Source organism: Oryctolagus cuniculus, chromosome 5 (genome assembly GCF_964237555.1).
Source record: "Oryctolagus cuniculus chromosome 5, mOryCun1.1, whole genome shotgun sequence".
NCBI classification, from domain to species: Eukaryota; Metazoa; Chordata; class Mammalia; order Lagomorpha; family Leporidae; genus Oryctolagus; species Oryctolagus cuniculus.
In genome coordinates, this window is record NC_091436.1 from 108,680,181 (window position 1) to 108,700,468 (window position 20,288).

The window sequence follows — 20,288 nt, forward strand, 5'->3', positions numbered from 1 at the left end:
ATGATAAAATATTTGGTCTTAGCCCCTGAATCTTGACACAAGAACTCTAAAATTCTTGGAATCTCCTCTAGGGAGAAGAGAGAGAGTTATTCACCAATGGCCAAAGATGTAATCAACCATGCCTGCACATTGGACCCTCCATAAAAACCCTAAACAATAGGGTTCAGAAAGTTTCTAGGTTGGTAAACACACTGATATGTTGGGAGGGTAGTATTCCTGAAGAGGGTCTGGAAGCATGTACCTTGTCCTATTCATCTCTTCCATTTGATGGCTCCTCAGTTACATATTTTACAATAAACTAGTAATAATAAGTGAAGTTCTCCCCTCTAATAGCAAATTATAAGAAAGAAGCAATGGAAATAATCAATTTTTTAGCCAAGTCAGATAGAAATTTGGGCAGCCTAGAGACTCCCTATTGCTGACGGACAGTTGAAATGAGAAACTGTTTTGTGAGATTGGGCCTTTAACCCATGAGATGACACTCTGAGTAGTTAGTGTCACAATTGAGATAAATTGTAGGATTTCCAGATGATGCCCAAAGAGAATTAGAGAATTGCTTCATGAGCAAAACCTACACATTTGGTGTCAGAAGTGTTATAAGTGTAGGAAAATAGTTTTTCTTTCCCTTTAATGACCAATAAGCACATGAAGAGATGATCCAAATCATTTTCAGCAGAGAAATGCAAACAAAACCCACTTGAACTATCACTTCATACTTACCATGATGTCCATAATTATTATTAAATGTAAAATAAGAAGTGTTGGTGAAGAGGTAGGGAAATTGAGACCCATCTAGATTATTGGTAAAAATATAAAATGGTAGAAAACCATTTGACAGTTGCTGAAAAAGTTAAACACAGAATTACTATGTGACCTAGCAATTCCACTTCTTCATGTACATGTGAAATAATTCAAAACAGGAAATCAAACACATACTTCTATGTCAAAAGTCCATACAGGATAATTCACAATACCCAAAAGCTTGGAATAACATGTGTCCATCAACAGGTAGATGGGTAAACAAAATATGGTATATGCATATAATAGTAGAATATATTCCTTAAGAAGGAAAGTTCTGATCCATGCTCAACATGGATGAACCTTGAAAACTGTATGCTAACTGGAAAAAATCTCAACATAAAATGACAACCCCTAAATGATTCCACTTTTGTGAACTATCTATAAAAGGCAAATTCATGAGGACAGATTAGAGATTGTTAGGGACTAAGAAGAGGACAGAAAGGGATTTATTACTTAATTTTACAGTTTCCAGATGGGGCAATAAATTTTGGAAATAGCAGCAAAAGTGATTCATGTCACTGAATTGTGCACTTAAAATAGATAAAATGGTAATTTTCTTCTATATGTTTTACTAAGAAAAATTGGCTTTGAAAAAAAAAACCCTCTAATGAATAGATTCTAGATACCTGAGTGCTAGAAATATTATAAAAATGTTCTTAGCTACTGCAAGAAGTATTATGTAATATCCCATCTTTTATTTATGCCCAGAATGTTTTTGATGAGTAGGTATAAAGAATGAGAATAATTTTTTTAAAAATTACAGAGCCATCCAAACTCCTTTCTTAAGTATGTTGCTAGTGGGTATGGAAACATGTACAACTTCAAGGGAGGGTAATTAGCAAAGTTTCTGATAAAAATTCCAAACACATAATTTGTTATTTGGTGGTTCTACTTGAAATGCTTTATACTTCAGATAAGGACATTCATTCATTGTACCAGCATTAGTAACAGAAAAAATAATGGAAACAACCTAAATATCATGGAGGAACGAGTGGTTAAGTATAAAAAACCCAGACATTGTAGAATGCAATAATCTATCATCTTAATAGGCATGAAACTTTTTTGTCATAATAGAAAACAAACTATCTACAAGACAGAGTAACAAAAACTAAAAAAATGTAGAGAATATTTGTAGTGTGTATGTTGTGTGTATGTGCGTGCATGCATGCAAGTTCTTAGAAATGCAGAGGGGACATTTGGATAAGCAAGTGAAATTAGTAACACTGGTTTCTCCACAGAGGGCAATTGAGGGAACCAGGGATGGGATAGAAGGTAGACTTTGGACTACATATGCTTGGGTATGGTTTTAAATCTTGGCCATGTGAATATTATAACCTAACACTATCAACTTAATTTAATTCACCCATTGTAGAATTGATATTTCCATTGTCCCACTATAACATATTCTACTGTCTAGATAGATGATAAGTGGATGTATGGATAGATGGATGGATGAATGGATGGATGAATAGATAGATAGATAGATAGCTGCCATTTACCAGACTCATGGACATTCAGTCTGCTTTTTCTTTTTTTTTTTTTTTTTTTTTTTGACAGGCAGAGTGGACAGTGAGAGAGAGAGACAGAGAGAGAAAGGTCTTGGGCCGGCGCCGTGGCTCAACAGGCTAATCCTCCACCTTGCGGCGCCGGCACACCGGGTTCTGGTCCCGGTCAGGGCGCCGGATTCTGTCCCGGTTGCCCCTCTTCCAGGCCAGCTCTCTGCTATGGCCAGGGAGTGCAGTGGAGGATGGCCCAGGTGCTTGGGCCCTGCACCCCATGGGAGACCAGGAAAAGCACCTGGATCCTGGCTCCTGCCATCGGATCAGCGCGGTGCGCCGGCTGCAGCGGCGGCCATTGGAGGGTGAACCAACGGCAAGGGAAGACCTTTCTCTCTCTGTCTCTCTCTCTCACTGTCCACTCTGCCTGTCAAAAATAAAAAAAAAATAAAAAAAAAATAAAAAAAAAAATAAAAAAAAAAAAAGAAAGGTCTTCCTTTGCCGTTGGTTCACCCTCCAATGGCCGCCGCTGCAGCCGGCGCACCGCGCTGATCCTGGCAGGAGCCAGGAGCCAGGTGCTTTTCCTGGTCTCCCATGGGGTGCAGGGCCCAAGCACCTGGGCCATCCTCCACTGCACTCCCTGGCCATAGCAGAGAGCTGGCCTGGAAGAGGGGCAACCGGGACAGAATCCGGCGCCCCGACCGGGACTAGAACCCGGTGTGCCGGCGCCGCAAGGTGGAGGATTAGCCTATTGAGCCACGGCGCCGGCTCAAGTCTGCTTTTTCTTTAAGACTTTCTCCAGATACACACTGATGGCAGTTTAGGACTGGATCCTTCTTTGTTGTCTGGGATTGTGCTGTGTGTTTAAGGGTATTTAGCAGCATTCCTAACCTCTACCTACCAGATGTCCAGAGTATTATTACACCCTGTTGCAATGAATAAACTTACAGACTTTGCCAAAGGTTTCTCATAGGACAGAAAACCCCAGTGCAGAACCACTGCCTTAAAATAAAATGTAGATGCTGTTGAATCCAGGACTGGCTTAAGAAAATGCTCAAGTGAAGGGCAACTGACTTTTTTTTAAAAGAATGGTCTTTGTACAAACAGCAGCAGAACCATCAAATAATGAAAAAACAGCTTTGTAATGTTCTGAGCTCTATTCCTTCTACTAATCTCAGATGTAGTATTCAGAGAATGAAGATGATTCTAGGAAAAGCCTTTAAAACGTGCATTCCCTTCAGTGGGAGAATGACTATACATCTCAAGTCCTTATCTTCAACAAAATCTTTTGATTCTGAGTATGATTTAGTCTGCTCAGTGCTGGTACTTACAAGCATGATTGTCAACTGTGAGAAATTCTTTATGAATTTGGTTAGATTATTGTTCTGGTAAAAAGTGATTAACACTGCATTTATATTCTGTTATCTTGCAAAAGATCATAAAGGGAGAAAAGGGGCCTTACTTTTTGAAAGAGCTAGAAAGCAAAGGAATTTGAGCCTTATAAGTCTCTTCTTAAGGATTTGCAATTAAATATTTGATAATTTATGTATTTTAATATCCCTATTACATCTAATGACTTTTTTTTTCAAAACGTATCACTTCCAATAATTTCAGCCTGCAGCTGGTATGTATAGACAGAATAAAATCCCTATCTCAACTCAGAAAATGTTTTAGAGTAAAGAGAATACTTCAGAAGAATATAGGATACCTATGTAGCAAGGAGGGCAAGATTTCCTCATTCATGGATTCTTTATTCTTCCCTTCAAATTTTCACAATGTAATGTAGAGGGTATGCTGTAGGCATCACAATTTTTGGAATTCTAGGAAATTTTCTCAGAAAAGAATAGAGTTTATCTAAGACCCACATTCAAAGTCTTTCTTTGCATAAAGAATTTATGACTTTAACATTTATATCACTCTTACCAAAGTAAGAACACCACCTAACACTGTCAGATGATCTGTAGTCAAATACTTGTTTAATTTACTGTATACCAGCAAAATACTTGCAATGGGTAAAAATCCTTGTTTTCTTTTGTTATAGATAGGAACTATAATTCCTCCTCCCAAAAGTAATTATAAACCAAATTCAGTGGGATGATGTTATAGACTCCAAAATATCATATAAAAGAATGGAAATCATTGACTAACTTTTATCATTTTTAATATAAAGACATGTATTTCATAGATATAATTCTAACAGTATAATGACACTTTCCTCCCTCATTCTTCCTTTTTTTTATTTTTTTTCCTTTAGTTTTTGCAATAACATGCTTTCTGTTTACTTTATAATCACAGGATTAATGCTCCACTACATATGGTTTTCAACAACTGAACAGAATATAGACAGGAGCTGTAAACAATAAGCAAATCCCAAGGTGTTAATTTCACTCTTTCACATTCAGGTTTTTGTTTTGTAGTCTATATATTAGGATATAACAAATCAGAGAAAATGTATGATATTTGCATTTTGGAGTCTGGCTTATTTCACTAAGTGGATGCAACTGGAGACCATTATCATTTTTTCCCAGTCTCTACCAGGGTTTTATTCATCCCATAAAGCCTTTGGTGTCTGAGGAAATAGTGAACATAACCCCTCTTTGCCCTTCACAGAGGACTCTTAAGTGCTTTTATTGCTCTACTTGAATTGTTAAGAAATGCAGAAGCTAGAATTTAGATGTTAGCAATAGATTTTGTTGATTATATCAGTGTATGCTGTCAAATTAGGTTACTACATGAAAATGTTACAGAGGAAGTCCATAATGGCTTTGTCATCTATTTCATTGCTCCCCCAGAACAGAGTTATTTATTAAACCCAAGTCATTTAGATTACCTGTATATCTTGGTAATGTTAGGTGTCCATTGACAATTCAATACATACATATTCTACTGCCATTCATGTCTGAATTTCACTTTAATTATTGAACAATGCTAGTATTCAAACTTTGCCTTTTATGTTTAACAGTTTCATTTTTTAAAAGAAAGAAAATCTCTGTATTTTTTTATAGCTGCTGTAACAAAGTACTACAAATGTAATGGCTTAGAAAAACAGTAACATACTCTCTCACAGTTCTGGAGACCAGAAATCTGTGGATAGTCCACACTCCCTCCTGCGACTTTGAGGGAAAACCCCTTTCTACCTCCTGTAGCTTCCAGCCATTGCCAGCACTGCTTGATAACTCCTTGGCTTTTGTTTGAATCCTGCCATTCCCTAGCTCCATCTTCACATCCCCTTCTCCTCCAGTCTCTCTGTCTCTTGTTAGAACAATAGTGATGACATTTAGTACACAACCAGTAAATCCAGGATTATTTCCTCACTTCAAAGTCTTACGTTTGCAAAGACTATTTTTTTAAATAAGGCAGTATTTATAGATTCTAAGAATTAGGACAGAAAAATATCTTTGAAGGGTTGTTTTTCTACCACATAGTCCATGTCCGGATATGAAAACCAAAAATGTTACTAAAATGAAATTTCACTTGAGACACCACATAAAAGATAATTACTATTCAACTGTGAAATTGCAAAACCTAAATATTTGAGGGTATTAGTTCATTATTATGTAAAGTAATATGCCAGTCAAAATATATTCTTAGTGTGGAACTTGGAGGAATTTGGATTTCATAAGAATGTAAGAAGCACATAAACAAACAAAAACTAAAAAATACTAAATATTCTCCTAAAGTGTGTTATCAAGATCTCAGCCTGAATTTTATACTATGTCTAAGTCGCAATATGTTTTTATTTACTTTCCAGAAAAATTTCATTGATTTATGCCTTCAAATGAAATAGCCCATGGTGGCATGCATTTCAAGTGTATTATGATTCCTGAACTTAGCTCAGAGACATACACACACACACATACTTTTATAGCATTTGCTTCATTGTGTATCAGCAAAATATCTACAATTTGTAAAAATCCTTGAATATTTAAGTTTCCTTCGTCATACATAGGGGCTATATTTCCTTCCCAAAAAGCAATTAAAACCAAATTCAATCACATACAGTAGCTACAATACTTTATATCACATCTCAGGACTAAGTGGCAATAAACTTGGCATCATAGTTATGCATAAGACAAGGTTATACATCAAACAGGAATAGGAGGTTTTCAGCATGGATCTCTGATTTCTCAACACATTTTCTCATATAGAATAATTGAATAAATTATAAATATGGAAGAGTTCAGAAGGGAAGTGAGAATACTTAAAATCCCTTAAATATCAGAAAACACATAGAGGTTTTTAGTAACCGACCCAAAGTCACATAGCGTGCTAGTTAGTTTGAGAATTAGCCTATCATCAGTAGCACATGGACAGTCCTCTCCACTTTGTATTCATGAGTGGATCTACTGAAAGACTAGCCTTTTATACAGGGAGAGCAGATAGAATTGTCCTTCAGCTGTGGGTAGGGCAGCCAGCAGGTAAAGGGAAATGGTTTCATTAAGAAAATGTTTCCACTGACCTGCTGGGTTCCAGATGACCCAAGTCCACTGACTTCTGTTCAGCAAATGTGCATTTCTAGTGTGTGATACATCAAACCCTGTACTGTCTGCTGAGGTTACCAAGGAGAATCACACACAGCCTCACTCTGTGAAACAGAAGGCCAGTGTGAAAAACAGACAACTGTGGAAAAATACAATATGACCTCATTTTTACCAGACTTTGCAATCAAATGAGATCCTACATTGTACTAATGCAAGTTCCTGAACATCTTCAGCCCCTCAAATTGTTGCCCACATCTAAGATGCCTGATATCTCATGACACTTGATCGCAGGTTTTCCCAGTAAGCTACTCCCAGATATTTTCCAGGTACTATGATTCTTTTCCATGTACTCTCCCAAGAACCTGGCACCAACACGGCACAACACTACAGTGTGGTAGTGTGCCTCTCTTTCATTTCTGTTAGTTTCTATTAACAGAGTCCCAAAGGAGTGTTTGTGGAACCCCTCCTGATTTTGCTTGCAGAGCCGTTGCTCCCCTTACCACTCATAAACAGATTCAGTCCTGGTGATAGACATCTTGGCAGCTTGGGAGGGTTCAGGAAAAGGACAGGAATTAGGAAAGAGACTGGAAACAGGAGTAATACAGTTGATAGATTATGATTAAGGGGAATTGGAGGGAGAAAGCATTCTAAAGAGAAGAGGGTGAGAAGTGGAGACAAAGATAAGTAAAGGAAGTAAAGGAAGATGAAAAGGAGGTTAATGATAGGACATTTATAATACCCCCTTTAGGTATCAAAAGGCACAGCATCAGAACAGATTCTGTAACTGTAATTTCTAGTTTTAAAACTCCCCTCTGCCACCTGGAATAGTGTGGGTCTCAAATTATTCAACCGCTCACTTCCTTAATTTCTTCATCTTTAATAGAAAAAAAAGTATCTACTTATCTCATAGGATAAATACTGTTGAATATTTTTAAATACTTGAATAAATCTCAGTCCATTATATATGCTACATAAATATTTATTAAATAAATAATCCCATTATAAGAAGTCATTGTTAATAAAAATATACATCCCATAAAAATCTCTGTCTCTTTGAAGTACTGCATTCCTGTCTGTATTGATTGGCCAAGTGTCACTTATAATAGGAGATAGGACAGAGCAGCACAAAAGCACCAGGTGCTGAACTTAACTTTGCTAAACAAGAGCATAAAAGCTAACATTAGGAGAAGATACTTGTTACCTAGAATCAAAGCTAGTTGCACTTGGAAATCCCTACTTTCATTTCACCTTAAGAACCTGGCAATCAAGAGGTCTTAGCTTGTGTTCTGTAAGCAAAATCATCTCAGCATCACCTGCCATCACTGTTGAACAGACTCTTCAAGATGTCGCACAAATCTGCTGGCTCTCAGTAACTAACCTGTCCTGCTGGTGTGGTACTGTTGCATTCTCCCTCGGTTCCAGTGACAACTGGCCTTTAGGAGAATGACAATCATCTTTGTTCCTTACATTCTGCAGGGATCTTCAGGTGACAACTGCTTTATTCACCTCCACTTCCCCTGCTACACTATTTCTTATTTGATAGCCACTTGATCACTTATCAATTGAATCAGTATATCCATTTTCTCTTTTATTTAAGATTATTTGCCTGAAATATTCATTTCTTTTGAGCTTTGTTTTGTGATAAATTTTGCCTTTTTCTTCTATTGTTTACTTTTTAAATTTATGTCAAAACTACCTTAAATTATATTTGCATTGACAGTATACAAATAAAACATTGTTTTAGAGTTTATTAAATTTCATTGTGGTCTTGGGACTATAAGATTTACAATAATTTAGTTTGCTATTTGTATCAAGTAGTGCAAATATTTAAATTATTTCAAGCTATGAATGATTTTTCTAATTGGGATGATGTGGATTTTGGTTCCACTTGGAGTATTTACTATATCATCTTTTGGAAAAATTCCAAGACATTTAGTGTAATTGTTTTTCTTATCAGGAAAAACTCAGAAATGCTGTGCCTTTATTGTAAGAGTGAAAAACAAAGCGTTTTTTTCATCATCATGATCACTTATTCAATTAAATTCCCCTCAATTTTTAAATTAGAAGTGCTCTCACAAAAGCTATTAATAAGAAATGGACTCAAAATTAAAGGAGAGTTCACAGTTCTTCCTTCCATTATGAAGCCTGATTGCACATACTCATCAATCCAACCTACTTACAGATTTTCTAAACTTCTTTTTTTAAAGTATTTTTTTAAATTTATTGATTTGGAAGGCAGAGAAACAGAGAGAGGGAGAGAGAGATCTTCTATCTGCTGGTTCACTCCCCAGCTGGCCAGACCAAAGCCAGACCAAAGCCAGGAGCCTCACTCTAGTCTCTCACATGGATGGGAGGGACTCAAGCACCTAGGCCATCCTCTGCTGACTTTGCAGGTGCATCAGCAGGAGTTAGATCAGAAGTGGAGCACCTGGGACCCCAACCAGCATCCATATTACAAGTGGCAGCTTAACCCACTACCCCACCTCAACACCAGCCCTAGATTTTCTAAATTTCTAAAATTTTGTGTGTGTTACCTCCAAACTGAAAGTCTTCCTGGTATAAGAATTTAACTTGACCTTTCTTCTCTCTCTCTAGCAGACTTTAGTTGTGGAGAAGCCATGTTAGACAAAGGCTTAAAGAAGGACAGTTAGGGTCTAGCATTGTGTTGTAGCAGGTAAAACTGCCACCTGTGATGTTGACATTCCATATGGGTGCTGGTTTGTTTCCCAGCTGCTCCACTTCCAATCCAGCTCCCTTCTAATAGCCTGGGAAAGCAGCTAAAGATGGCCAAGTATTTGGACCCTTACCACCCAAGTAGGAGACTCCAATGAAGTTCCAGGCTCCTGGCTTAGGCCTGGCCCAGCCCTGGCCATTGTGGCCATCTGGGGAGTGAACAGCAGTTGCTCTCTCCCTTGCTCTCTCCCTCTCCCTCTGTAACTCTGACCTTCAAATAAATAAATAAATCTTTTTTAAAGAAATCATAAAAGAATTTTAAGAAAGACAGAGGAGGACAAGGCACATGTAAAACCTTAAAAAAAATTAAAAATGTTATGTGTAAGAATAAGAAACAGATGTTCTTGATTGTAAATTAAAGAAGCTGAGGCAAGGGACACTTAGATGGTATGCTAGTTGGCAAAGAAATATGAAACCAAAGAGGTACCTATCTGAATCACATCATTGCCTTTTTATACATAGAGTGATGAGAATATTAACAACGTTTGGCTCAGAGGGTGCTTCTGATATTTAAATCTTTTGCATCTCTGTTATCTATCTGCATATTTTCCTTTCTACTAAAAGCTAGTATATTTACTCATTTCACTGGATTAAACATGATACAATATAACAATTTTAGCATTAAAACATTTTTCATAAATGTCCATTAAAATACACTGCCAGGAAAATTACATGTTACAAATAGTACTAACATGCAGGAGCTATAGCATTTAGAAAACAAGGAAATGACACATTTACTGGTAACATAAGAAATTTTATAAAGAATTTCTCACTGCAATATATATAAAAAACATGGCAGGGACATACATGTACTTTCTCGGAAGAAAGCATCTTCAACTTCACTTACAATCTCATGGGAGTTAATCTCCACATGCAATAAAATCAGAATTGCTTTGTGTTTGAATTTGGTAAAACATTTTAAGTCAATTTTTTTAATTTGGAAAAACTCATTCTCTCAAAATATGCTTTGTGTCTGAGTTTGGATTACTCAGAGCACTGGATGCAAACATACCTCGAAAATTGATATTAAAAACTCAGCAAATAATAAATACTGGAAGTGAAGAGTTAAAAATAAAATATTATCTACTATTTATAAACTGAATACATGTAAGTTTTAGTAGCAATACTCTTGGAAGGAACATTCACCATCAAAATGGACTGACCCAATCGAGAGCTATGAGTTAATAAGTTATAAATAGAGAATATTTTCTACTGAAATCCCAAGAGAAATGTCAACAATGAACTTGAACTGTGCAGCCTTCCTTAATGCCCTTGTTCTGTGAGAATGCTTAACAGCTGCTAAGAAATGTATAAGAAACTCAATGATGTGTTCTTAATTTGTTTTTCTTTTTTTAAATATTTATTTATTTGGAAGAGTTAGAGACTTGAACTGGTATTCATATGGAATGCCAATATTGCAGGCTGAAGCCTAACCCTCTGTGTAATAATGCTGATCCCAAGTGTGCTAATTTTTAAAAGCTAGTTCTTGGGAATAGGGCATGGGAGACAGAGGGGAAGCCAATTTGTATCTTTAGCTAATTTCCCTGGCTAAAATAGTTTCACTATATATTCAATTTCAAGCTACCAACATGAATTCTCTGAATGTGGAGTAGGGAAAAGATGTGCAAAATCAGCTCTCCTGAGCCTGCTCTAGAGTACCTTCACCACATTCAACCAGGTGAAACCTGTGTGTAAAAAATGGGGGGGAGTGGGGACTCAGCAAACTTTCTGGATAATTTGTCTAATTGTACTGGTCATTATGTGAATGTTTTTACTGGATTAAAAACAAGGGAGGGGGCAGGAGGTGTGAGTTTCTGGCACCGTAGTTAAGATGCTCTTTGGGGATACCAGCATCCCATATTGAAGTGCCTGGATTTGAAGCTTCTGATTCCAGCTTTATTCTAATGCACACACTAGGAAGCAGCAGGAGATGGCTCATGTACTGGGGTCCCTGCCACTGACGTGGGAGACAGGGATTGAGTTTTGAGCTCCTGGCTTTAGCCTGGCTCAACCCTGGCTATTGTGGGAGTTTGGGTAGTGAACAAGTGGATGAAAAATCTGTCTCTGTCTCTCTCAGTTCCTCTTCCTTTCAAATAAAGTGAAAATAAGTAGATGAATTTTTAACAGGGAATTTGGGCCATTTACATATCTAGAGGAGCTACCTAGAAACCTTGGAATGTATCCAATATGCTGTGGGGCCCCTCGCACAGGAACCGGGTAGTGTACTCAGAAGTGAAATCACAGTTCTAGGGAAATCTCTGCCATGATGGCTGGTTGGCTGTTCCCTTGATGACTGCTGTGGTTAATCAAGGGTGTAAGTGAAGCTCCTGCTTCAGCAGTCCTGGGGAATCATCACAGATCCTTTCTTTCATATCAGTGCTACACAGGAAAATGGCTTGGTTTTCTCTGTAATTTATTATTATGTACAAATACATTATTTGTCACTCAGAGGGAAGACTACCTAAAATAATCAGAAACTGATGACTATGCCATGACTGTGATAAAGAGACAGGGAGTTCTCACAAGAATCACTGATTAGAGGTCAAGGAACACTCTGTACAGGCTGCTTGAATGGCTGGGCTCGCCAGTTTCCTGATGCTAGTTTAAAAAAGAGAAGGGGCCTTGCTTCAGGATGCTTTTTGTGTGTTCACACTGTTTTTGTTTCATAAAGTGCCCTGACACTGTATCTTTTATGCCTGACCCATCTCTTACATTATTTTAACATTTAGTTTGCTCCTAGTTGTACTGAAATACAACTATGAAATATGGCTGTGCTGCGAGGGATGCATGAAAATCATCATACTCTTAAGTAACAGCATTTTCCTAAATTTGCACACACAGTCGTCATCATTGCATTGATACGTGAACTGGTAAGAAAAGCTGGATGTCTCTGGATAGGTTCTCCCATATTATCTTCATATATCTTCCCTATAATCTTCAAAATATATGTCCCCATATTTTCCTGTTACAAACAGGGAGCTGAAACAATCACACCGCCAATTAAATCTTAAGTTAGTCTTTGTAGGGTTCAGATGCTTTATGGTGCCTCCCTCTCTGCTGTGTACCTTTACTGCCATCTGCTGATAGTGAGTCCCTGGGCTGTGAGTGTCCACACCAGCTATTTTTATGCAGAGCTAAGTGTCACAACTCAGCTAAGACATGCATTTGAACATGGAGAACAGAGCTGCTGCAATGGAACTTAACCTCTAACAACCCAAAATCTAGCCTAAGACGGTTCTTTGAAATGAACGTTCCAAGCTGGCGCTTAATATATATGCTTTCCATTCACTTTAAAGCAATCAACCGCATTCAATTCAATAAACACATAAGCTAGTTATTTTTGGTTATAAATTCAGTATTTGTTAATCTGGAAAGTCACTTATTTGCAATTTATATTGCAAGTTTCCCATACAGAGAACTGATTTTTGTGTTAATTTTAAATGTCTAACTCAGATAAATGAAAGAAACAGAGAAAGGAAGGAAGGAATCAAGGAAGGAATAAAAAAGGGAGGGGAACTTGTCAAAAACACCAGCACCTCAAAGTCTAAAATAAACAAACTGGCATCATTGTTGGATGATAGCCAAGCCTAGTGACAAGAGAAAGGAGCATGTATGTTTTGTACATGTGAGAGTTCAATAGCATAACCAATTTTGCCATATTCTCTAGAAGCAGTTGGTGCTGTCTAGTTTTGTTACTGTTATATCATAGCTTCACGTTGAAATTACATCAGTTGTGTTTCATGTGCCTGCAGCAAGGCATTGCGGTAGTTATTTAAAGCATTTAATTTCATTATGGTTTACTATCAGCATCTCATGTAACTCCAAGATTTGACTTATCAAACATAGGAACCTTACAGAGAAAAACAATCCATACTTCCTTTTTCTCTCTGGAAGGAAAACAAAACACTTACGTGCTTTTGAAATATACCACTAGAAAAAAATATGAGACAGACGCAGTCAAATGCCTTCACTACAAAACAAACCTGAGATGGAAAAAGCCAAAGAAATTAGTCCTTCCATATTTAGAACTGCAAATCATAAAGGCACCTCTAAATGGCTTGTTTAACTTTGCTTCATTCTGCCTCTCAGAAATTAAATATAACTTTCTGTTTACATGGCCCTTCAAAGATAAGGTCTTAGTTTCATCTTCTCTTGTTGTCTTCTCTTAAGATAAAAATAAAAGAAAATGTGGGACTGTGGTCAAAACGACTCTGTAACTTCATACTTTAATGCTCCTCCTCAGTGTCAAACACATAGCAGCTAGAGAGAAAATAACAAAGCAGACAGCAAAAAACAGAAAGGCAAGTTCAAAACAGAATAAACAACTCCCAAGACAAGAAGCAGACAAGAACACCAAGCAGCAAAAGAGGTAAAGCTGAAAACTTGCCAAGACACAGTTCTAGAAACAGGGCAGCTCAGTTTCATCATGGTGATGGAAACAAACTACAAGGGGCTTTTAAAAAGTTCATGGGCAGGCAGAACTGAATTTATTTGGGTGGCAAAAAAAATTTGTGCATAGTGTTTTCATAATAGGCATTTTCATGAACATTTTTGAAACCTTCTCATACTTGTTCAACACTTATGGAAGATATTATATAGATATAGATATACAAAGATAGATATATCCAGACATAATCCATAAAATAGTCAATGGATAATACATATACATATACTTGTATGTATATTATTTGTGTACATATATACATATTATGTGTGGGTATACACATGTGTGTATGCATGTGGGGGAGGCTGCCATCTGTGACTCTTTCAGCAAGCTCCCTGTCTATGAAGATAATAAAATGCAGCCAAAGAATTGCAATTTAACTGTATAAGACTGTCAGCTCTGTGAATAGACCTATGGATACCTTCACCATAAGACAAAGTTACCAAATGTCCATCACCCAAAATTCTGATTTAGGCATCAGAAGATCATAGGGGTTCTCATTAGGCAGGTAAGGTTGAGCACTGCAAAGGAGTACAGAAGGGAAATGGGAATGGGGGAAATCTAAAAAACAAAACTTTCCATTCAAAGAGAACCTGCACAGAGCAATGTCAGAACACACGATGAAACAAGAAAATCAGCAACCAATCAGCAAGAATCACTCTAGGCAAAAGAATTTTGATGGAAGAGTCTGACAAAAACTCTAAAATAAGTGTTTTTAACGTGATAGAAAGCATAAATACAGGAATAAGTTTTATTTAGAATAAGAAATTATAAAAAGCAAGGCAGAAAGAAATTAAACACAAAGTCACAGAAAAAATTCCAGTTATTTGGAATAAAAATACTCATAGAAATTTAAAACTGAATAGATAGTTGAAGAAACTAAGTGATGCATAAGAATACATGACAGAGAAATCAAGATAATTTTTCCAAAAAGAATAAAAATTTGATTGCAAAACTTAAAGGATACCTTATGGGCTTCCAAAAATGTCTAAAGTGTAAGTCCTAAGATTAAAAATTTCAAAGAATACCATGAGGCATTATTTGAGGTGATTTAGGTGAGAATTTTCTAAAACGGAAAGAATATATAATTCTTGAGATCATAAGAGTACTTAGCCTAAGGATTTCAGAGGAATAGTGATTAATTTATACCTAGACTCATTATCACAGATAAAGGCAAGATCTTACAGCTGCCAGAAAGAAAAGGTAAATAAATAATAACACTTTTCAATTGAACTTAGAATGATTTCACATAAATAATAAATTGAAAAAATATTCAAGTACTATATTTAAAATCCTAAAAGAAAAGATTAATATCAGAGTCCATTCAGAGTTAAACTATTATTCCTGGGAGATATGAAATGTGATACATGAATTTGCTATCCATAGATACAAAAACTATTAAAGATATAGTTAGTAAAAAAAAATAGATAAAAAAGTATACCTGGAAGGAAGACACAGGAACTAATACAAAACAATTAAATATTGATAAATTATTTTATCTTTGTGTTTCATAAATGTTTTATCTTAAATTAAAGATTAAATTGAAAATATTATGTTCGATTTTCAAAAGATTTTAAGACACAAATTTTAACAAATTTAAAATCATCATTTTCAGTATACAGTTATAGCTATTGATAGTATTACTGAAAGAGTTCTAGTGTTTCCTCTATGCATTTTCCCGTGAAAATGATATCATATAATCCAAATTATCTATTTTTCTATTTCATATGTTTTCTCATGTTATTACTTACCACTCTAAAATTCTTCATTTTAAAGATTTATTTGCAAGAGTTACAGAGAGAAAGGAAGAAACACATAGAGAGGGAGAATCTTCCATCCACTGATTCACTCCCCTGATAGCTGCAATGGCCAGCCCAGGCCAGGCCAAAGCAGGGAGTCAAGAGCTTCATCCAGGTCTTCCATTTGGGAGCCCAAGATCCAAGCACTTGGGCCATCTTCCACTGCTTTTCCCAGGCCATTACCAGGCAACAAGATTGGAAGTGGAGCAACCAGGGCACATATTGAGATCACAGGCTTTGGCTTTACCTGCTATACCACAACACTGTCCCCTGTAATTCTTATTTAATGGCTGGATAGCATTACTTTATATAAGAGTGCTTGATTTAGTTGATTGGTTAGTCAACTTTTCATTTTTACATTTTTACAATCCTCCCTTTCATTTCAGTTGCCCTGATCTTCCAGTATGAGCAGGGTCTTCTAAAAATTTTCCAAATAAATTGACTTTTAGCATACCTAAAGATTATAGATCAACAAAACGCTGTGTTAATGATCCTAAAAGAAGGTCTATTTCATCAAATTCTAGTTTTTAAAATAACACAACTTGAGTATTTGATTTAAAACTTCATTACAAGCAATATTAGAACACTTCAACATGACTATAATTTGTTTTCATAAAAATCTCTTTAGAGATTCCTGCCTAGTCAGCAAATAATTACTTTTACTTGGATTTTAATATTAGCACTGAATGATTTATGTACATTAAATAATGTGGTTCTCACTAACCATTTATGAGCTAAGAATGATGATCTCCCTTCTGTGGATAATCACACTTCAGGGAAGAAAGGTTAAGTGGTTTGCCTAAGATCACTCAGCCTGTCAATGGATTATCTCAAAATATGATCCTTGAGTCTTTAAATCATTAGACTTAGCTAGGCTCAACAATACTTGAGAAGCATATGGGATATGCACCCAGTTTTTTCCTCTATCAATTTATGGAGCAAAATGTGTAATATGTTTATAGAGCATTTTTTGTTTCTCATGACAAAGGTCTATAAGAAAATACAAGACATTATAAAAATGAATGTGATCAGAGTCTACATGTAGAAAACAACTGACATAATTAGAGTATCAATTTCTGAAACAGTCCATACAGTTAGCAGGCAATGGAATCAACCATTTGTTGAAGTGTTGGAGAAGAAAGAGGGGGAATAACAGAAAACAAATAGTGTGGGTTACTTTTGTAGAACTGCAGTTCAGGATTTTATTTCAACAAGCTCTGAATGAACAGAGATCTTATTTAAGAAAAAGGACATGTGCATCCATGGAGGCTTTTCCCTCCATCTCCAGTGTAAAGCACCGATACATGTCAACTTGGCCTTATCAAAAATGACAGGAAACATGCTTCAGAGTTTCTGTCAATACATAGCTCATACAAGTGGGAAATTCGTAGAAGTCGAGACTGTTTTATGATAATCTAATCAGAATTAGAAATGACCTTGGAAAACCAGAGTGAAGGCGGGAAACGAGTGGGATGATTAATTGGAAGAACCATATCAAATTTGCAGCACTAGGTAGGAGGAGACAAAACCAGCTGTGCCATTTGGATGGGAAAGGGAGGAAGTCACCAAGGGTTAGTTTGTTTGTTTTTTTTTTTCCCAATTAACTCTACAAAATTATTTTAAGAAAAAGGATTAGCAATTTATGTAACTAATTGTTTTTTAATAAATTTTTTTTTTTTAAGTAGAATGGCCAACTGTCCGATTTGCGAGGAGTTTCCCTGGAGTTAGCACTGAGAATTTTGCACCTATGGAATCTCTTACATCAGGAAAACTGGAAAGATTAGTTAAAATTAAAAATAAATTTAGATGGGGGGAGGGGCGGTGCTGTGGAGCAGTGGGTTAAAGCCCTAGCCTGAAGTGCCGATATCCTATATGGGCACCGGTTCTAGTCCCGGCTGCTCCTCTTCCGATCCAGCTCTCTGCTGATGTCCCAGGTCTTTGGGCCCCTGCACCCATGCCCACGAAAGGGACCCAGAGGAAGCTCCTGGCTCCTGGCTTCGGATCAAAGCAGCTCCTGCCATTATGGTCATCTGGGGAGTGAGCCAGCGGATGGAAGACTGCCTCTCTCTATAACTCTGCCTTTCAAATAAATAAAATCTTTTTTAAAAATGTAGGTGGGTTTAATGTACAAAATTTGGAAAATTTGCAAAAAATGAAGAAATCTTCCACACTCTCAGTTTGCAGAAATAGGCACCACTAATATCAGCACTGTACTTCTAATGCTATTTCTTTGAAATAAACTTCATAACAATGCAAGTTGCAATTTGCTGCAAATGGCCTGTTTCAAGGTAATACCCTCTGAATTGCTCTTTTTTAAATTCTAAATAAACAGTTTAAAAAGGATTCAAAATACCTCAGGATATATATGTACCTATTCATCGGATCACATCACTCTAAAGTCTCTGATTAATTTTCAATTGTGTATTGACCATTTCTTCTATTCATTCTTCAAATTCCCTTAACCTTACGCTTTTCTTTATCTCTGAGACACAGTACCAGCCAGTACATTAGCAGCATGCTTTCTGAGTTCTGATAGCTGTATCACAGTGTAATCTTGCTGCTCAGGGGTATGTAGCTTTCATTTCTTATTCCATTTCTATTTTGCCTGTAGGCTAGGGAGGGGAAATTTCTACCTAGGGATTTTAGGGTCACTTAACATTAATGTTACTTGTTCAATAGTCTCCTACATGACTGAGACCATATGTCCAACCACAGTTAGCACTTAAAATCTTTCAACACCTACTTATATATGTAAAACTATTTTTGTTTACTGGGGACTTAACTCTGAAAGCATTTAAATTCCTGATTAAAAGTAAGGAGGAAAAAAAGGAAATACAGTGTTAAGAAACTGTATAAAAAATTCACACTTGGTTGAGGCCATGTTTCAGCATTATTTTGATCCAGAAAGCACCTCTTTAATTGAAGCAGCACTTACCACCCATGTGTGAAGGTACTCTGTTGTTGCCAGTAACACATGCAACAGTGGCTTCTTCTGTTTCACTTCTAGCTACACAGTGCCAATTGGTAGCCCTGAAGTTACTTGCATGATTGAAATGGCTGCAGATGGAGAACCTCCAATGCAGAAGAAAAACATAGAAACAACCTATACTCAGGTAGGTATGCAAATACCTGTTTGCAAATACTCAATGTGCCTTCAATATTCTAAGTCTTTGCTTTTAAGTTAGTAGGCATTAGTCTTATTTCTTAACTGAACAAATTCCCTTATAAATACTCTTTAACAAAGCACCAGGAAATTCATCTCATGTTTTAGGTATAATTAAATATATTTAATGTTTCCTGGCACTAAAATGCTTTATTAAATTTAAAATAAATTGATTTTCCTGCCACATTTTGGAATTAATATATATTGTTCTTAAATTTTTTACAAAAGAGATAGCTCAGGAATAGGGAAATATTAGCCAGATATTACATAGTTCTTAAAACTTTATCTTCTTGTATTATGATATGGGAGTATTGGTGCTGTGTTGTTTAAATGTCCATTGCTGGGCCAGTGCCATGATTACTTGGTTAATCTTCTGCCTGTGGCGCCGGCATCCCATATGGGTGCCGGCTTCTAGTCCCGGTTGCTCCTCTTCCAGTTCAGCTCTCTGCTGTGGCCCGGGAGGGCAGTGGAGGATGGCCTAAGTCCTTGGGCCCTGCACCTACATGGGAGACCAGAAGGAAGCACCCGGCTCCTGGCTTCGGATTGGCGCAGCACTGGCTGTGGCAGCCATTTGGGGAGTGAACAATTGGAAGGAAGATCTTTCTCTCTGTCTCTCTCTCACTGTCAAAAAAAATTTTTAAAAAAAGATGTCCATTGCCAGTTTTTCTGACATGCACTGGCCAGAAAATTTTTCTTAGAAACATCAAATGAAGCTAAATTGAAAGACAAAAGGATGTCTGTCCCTCCAGAGACCAGGCAATTTGCTAAATTCTTTCAGTTTTAATGATGTGATTCATTCCACACTTCTGAGTATGACTTTATTGCAATACATTTAAGATAAAGAATTTCTGATTCATTTGATCATCATGGAGAGTTAATCTGTATAATTAGAGCTCCAAAGTGCTAATTTTGGTGCACATTAAAGCTGGCAATATGAATGGCCCTAATGAATTGGAAATTTGATTTGTTTCCATTTCTTTTATATAGACTCATGGTGAGTGTATATAAGCACCCAAAAGAAGCACTGTCATTCGCATAAGCACATGATGTTTTCTATATATGGTCATATGCACTACCTATTCTACAGGAACCCTGAAAACCGAGAATAACTATCTCCTTTCAGTGGCTAAGAAACTATCAGATTTGTCCACAATTTTACAGCGATAAGAGACTTGACCCCTGGCTTTCTGATTCTCAATGCCTTTTTATTCCTTTATAATATTCTCCTGACTGAATCAGACTCAGGACTGTTTGAAAGGGTTGTTAGGGTAGGAATAAAATTGTTTTCATTTAAAAAAATTGTCCTAGGACCCAAGAGGGTCAAATATTTAGACTTTAATACATGGAATAAACAAGTAGTGGAAGACAAAT

General features: G+C 36.6%; 1 protein-coding gene across 1 annotated transcript in view; it reads left to right on the forward strand.

The window, feature by feature from the left end:
- The window catches only part of EYS (eyes shut homolog), a 1,404,981-nt gene that overhangs the window by 1,072,732 nt on the left and 311,961 nt on the right, over window positions 1-20,288 (forward strand). The window contains exon 23 of the mRNA XM_070074646.1: window positions 18,762-18,867. Coding sequence (XP_069930747.1) covers window positions 18,762-18,867 — 106 coding nt within the window. The remainder of the gene's footprint in view (window positions 1-18,761; window positions 18,868-20,288) is intronic.